Below are 4,512 nucleotides of genomic sequence, written 5' to 3'. Positions count from 1 at the left end.
AAATATTCCATAGAAATTTTAGAATACAAGAGAGCCGAAGTCCGAGGCTCAAGGCCCAAGGCCTGCTGTGAGCCTGACAGCCTGTGGCTGTGAGCCCTTGGCCTTGGGCCCGGAGAACTGAGGACTGTGGACACTGGACACTGGACAGTGAGGAGCGAGGTCACTTGTCGGACCGTCATTCACATCACCAATAAAGCTAAAAGAACAAGACAAAACAAAACTTGATTCAGTTTGACGATTGTACATTGTACAGTGTACATAGATACTCACGGACTCCGAGTATCCGCGAGTAACACAGCTGACACAAGTGACAACACTCACGAGTCAGGACACTGATGACAGTCGCCTAAAACTGAATGCAAAGAATGCACCCAATTTAAAAGAGCCAATGCATGGATGTTTTATAAAAAGTATCGATAAAGAATGCATCCCAATTTATTTTTTAAGTGCCAATACATGGATGTTTTTTTTAGAAGTATCGATACACAGAAAACAATGTAGAATTTATGAATGTACGTTGTACTCTCTACTCTACTAGAAACTCTAATATTTATTGGTTATTGTGCAGTCGGAGACTCGGATTTTGCCAGATTGGAGGGGAATTGAGAACTCGAGAGTCATTTTTCGAGAATTCGAGAGTTTCCATTAGTCGTTCAGATTTCAGAAAACAGATGATCAGAGCTCAGCCTCAGAGTTCAGGACTTCTCAAAGTTCAGAACTTTCAGATCCTATTTTGTTGCATATTTTCTAAAATTTAGATTTTAAAAGGCTATGTCCGCTATGAATATAAACCTCTTTGGTTTTTGTTAAAAAAACAAAAATGCAAAAGTTGAATAAAACCATTTGTTTAATAATAAAAACAGCTGTTCCATTTTTTTTGAAGAAGGCTATGCATAGACGTCTGAAAAACAAAACAAAACAAGAAAGCTATAGCGGTTGGAGTCTCCCGTAGGCGTAGAATCGTAGACTTCTGAAATCTGAATCATACACAACAACAATAAGAAGAAGAGTGAGAAGAGAAGAAGGTTATGACTTATGAGTCTCCGAAAATATCAATTTCACCGTTTGGTTTTCGAGCTAATTTTAATATTTATATCGTTTATAAATATATTTTATAGACATAGTGCACCAAACTTCCCTGATTATGGAACGTCAATTTGAACAGATTTCAAAAATGTATTGTCCACAGTGACTCCACACTCCACACTGTTTTGTTTAAAAAAATAATATGGGCCTTGTCTATTGAGATTGTGTCTAGTGTCCAAAAGCGCATAGGTCCATTCGCAAAAGAGGGGTCAATACTTGGGCCCTAGAAAGGCAACCCTGGCCCAAGTACCGAACTATTACGCGTGTGCACTTAACTGGTTGTCGGTGGGCAGTCGTGCACTCAAATAATAATATTAACAACGTGTACGTGTACATTTGTCAAGAACAATGTAAGATGGCTATAGTTATTAATACTCAAGTCCCACACAGTACATGAGGATCTTCCTTTTAGTTCAGCCTGAAGATGGCCTCAACCTTACTGACAAATTCAAAGGTTAGTGCATTGTGTTTCTACGACATACACACACCCTCTTCAATAAAATCAAAAACACTTAGTATATTACACTATATGGTACAGTTTAATAACACAGACCTGAGAGGCTATGTCACTGTGTATATAATTAATAATTCATTTTTGCCTGGCTCACGCTGAAAAAGATATACTACGTATCTTAAAATACTTAATAAAAAAAGCATCTTTACCGAAACAACAGTCAAGTAAGCTGATACTCTATATGTCACTGTATATTGTTACTAATCTATTATTGACTGGCTAACGCTGAAAAGGATATGCTACATATCTTAAAATATTCAAAAAAAAAATCTTTACCGAAACAACAGTCAAGTATCAGTTTTCGGTACATACACAATCAACACCTATCACTTTGAAATAAATTTATATAACGCCTCAGACTAGAGTCAATGTTCTGTTGAACTTGTGAACGTAAATTTGTGGATCCATACTTCTGAATATTAATTATTTTTAAAATTGCACTGTCATAGCCTTCTAAATCATACCAGAGACTATGCTATGCCGCTACATATGGCACTGTATTTAGGGTCGTGTGGTGTGTGTGTGTTGTGTAAAGAATTAAATAATTGGATAAAGGTTTGATGGTCTTCAGCATGAAACAGCAGTGTATCGCTACAACAGATAGTAAATTGAAACTGGAACTGCCTCTATGTACCCTTCCATATTTAACTTCCTTCAGATCCATGAGAAGGTTTTAGAACAGCACAAACTATGCCTCCTAAATATCATTTGTGGTCACGTGATGCTGCACATACCAAACTCCGTCGTCGAGAATCTATGCTTGGTTTACACAAACGTGGTGTTCCTGTGAAATGTGATACAAAAGGTCAACTCATTTATATTTGGGACCACACTGCTAATAATAACAGAAAGTCTTTCAGTATTCAGTCAAAGAAGTTTCTTATAAACGCACTGATCGACAATGAAGGGGACACACGAGTTATGCTTGACAACAAAGCCACTGGAGACAATAATGCTTTTTGGACTAAAGTAACAGATGCATTTATGGATCCCATACATCTTTTAGTGGGGACGAATACAACGACGATAGGGATAATATTATTTATTTCAAAAATAAATAATAAATAACGATAGTAATAGCGATGAAGCCGACGGGCACGCGTAGCAAAGCGCGCTCAGAGAATACGTGAGCCTGACATAGTAAATATTTAATTCCCAGCACCGCCTTTAGTCGAGGCTTGGAAAAAAGATTGGAACATTTTGTCAGACGTACAGAAAGCTATATGGTTGAGCGCATGGACAGAGTGGATCCTATAGATATGTCATACGTGAATCTCGCCAAAAAAAATACATTCGGCGACGCTGTGTGTAAAATCACGGTGCGCAACAATCTAATAGGCTGGTGGAAGAACACAAAGACAGACTTTGCTGTTGTTCAAACGAACAAGGAGAAGTCAGGCCATCATACGCCGACCCAAATAGATTTCTTTCAAGGCAAAATAAGCACTCTCTTCTTTTATACGTATATTCTTCCAAGAGGCGAGAGTGCCTTGGAAGCATTATGCGCGGTGGCCGGCGGTCCTCTCATGAATGGTATGTCCAATGCATTCGACAATTCAGGCTCGGCATCCAAATCAGGATCTGATTGTGAAGATAAAGGCAAGGATGTAAAAAGTACAGGTCGCTCTAAGAGTCATAGAAATAAGATCAAGCAAGCTAAACGAGAAGTGGAGGAGAATAGAAAAAAATGGTCCAATGATGCCGCTAATGAAACGTTTATGAAGGGTGTTCAAATGTTCATTAAGAATGACACATTGTTACACTGTAAGCGGGATCTGGGTGCTATCTCAAAAGAGATAATGGACCTTAAAAGGGACTTATGAGAGGTATCTGGTGTCGACCGCATTCCGAAGTCGAGATTGTAGTGTGATCATTGCTATGATGAACAAAGGCTGGACGCCTACTCTATATAAAACATATAGCACTTACGGATTGCAAAATCATGAAATGCTACAACGAAAAAACAACCTGTACCAAATCTCGGTACCAACATTTTAATTAAAATGGTTTCTTAAAATTTCACTCCACGTTAAGAACGACCCTTATTAGTTCAACGAATTTTGGTTTGTCCCACGGTTCTGGTATAAATTCCAGGTCTAAGGGATTTTGTCCTGTTCTGTGATTTCGTTTTAAACAGTTTAAAATATAGGAATATAGATGCTCGGGCGTTAATAATTTTATAGTCATTGGTGCCGTAGAGACACAAACTCAATGGTAACGGTTGCTTTCACGAGGCATACATCAGTACAAACTAAAACTAGAAGGAATCACACAATTTTGAATTTTTGGGTCATTCGAGGAAGAAATCGTGTCCACTATTTACTCTCCCTTACTCTATTAACTCTCTCTATATTACTCTATTAACTCTCACGCTCTGACTCTCTGACTCTCTGACTCTCTGACTCTCTGACTCTCTGTTCGACTTTCGACTTTCGAGTCTTCAGGAATATATTTTGAAAAATAAAACGATTAAAAATAACTTTTATATTACTATCTATAGACTCTCACTATTATAGTTTATATCAAACACTCTAGTAGTAGAGAATTTAAAATACTGAACAGCACGGGATATTCGGAGACTCGGACCATGCTCAGTGCTGTCCTGATTGTAAAACCTAGTTTGGTATTGTAAACATAAACAGTAAAAACCTAGTTATATATATCGACCCTATGAGATAGCGGTGGAGAAGTCAGAGCCGATTTCTAGAACCCATCCCCGGGATCCTAAGTAGGGGTTTTGTGAGGTGTCGTAGACTGGTTGTTCGTCAACACATTCATAGCGTTCTTCTAATATTTATAAATACAAGAAGAAGAAGGCTATGATGAATGATCAACATAATGTCGCGAAAAAGTGACATGTTTAGGGGCGACCATTTGTTTAAAATATATATATATATTTACATACATATATA

General features: G+C 37.9%; 1 protein-coding gene across 1 annotated transcript; it reads left to right on the top strand.

Annotated features, from left to right (window-relative positions):
- Window positions 1-2,823: 2,823 nt before the first annotated feature.
- SARC_03039 (hypothetical protein) lies at window positions 2,824-3,423 on the top strand (the record flags this gene model as incomplete). The annotated part of the gene is made up of 1 exon (XM_014303174.1): window positions 2,824-3,423. One exon carries the CDS (start codon window positions 2,824-2,826, stop codon window positions 3,421-3,423), a length of 600 nt encoding a protein of 199 aa, XP_014158649.1.
- Window positions 3,424-4,512: the final 1,089 nt, after the last annotated feature.

Source organism: Sphaeroforma arctica (genome assembly GCF_001186125.1).
Source record: "Sphaeroforma arctica JP610 unplaced genomic scaffold supercont1.147, whole genome shotgun sequence".
NCBI lineage: Eukaryota > Ichthyosporea > Ichthyophonida > Sphaeroforma > Sphaeroforma arctica.
The sequence above is the reverse complement of the archived record's forward strand: the minus strand, read 5'-3'. Positions and strand labels throughout refer to the sequence as shown.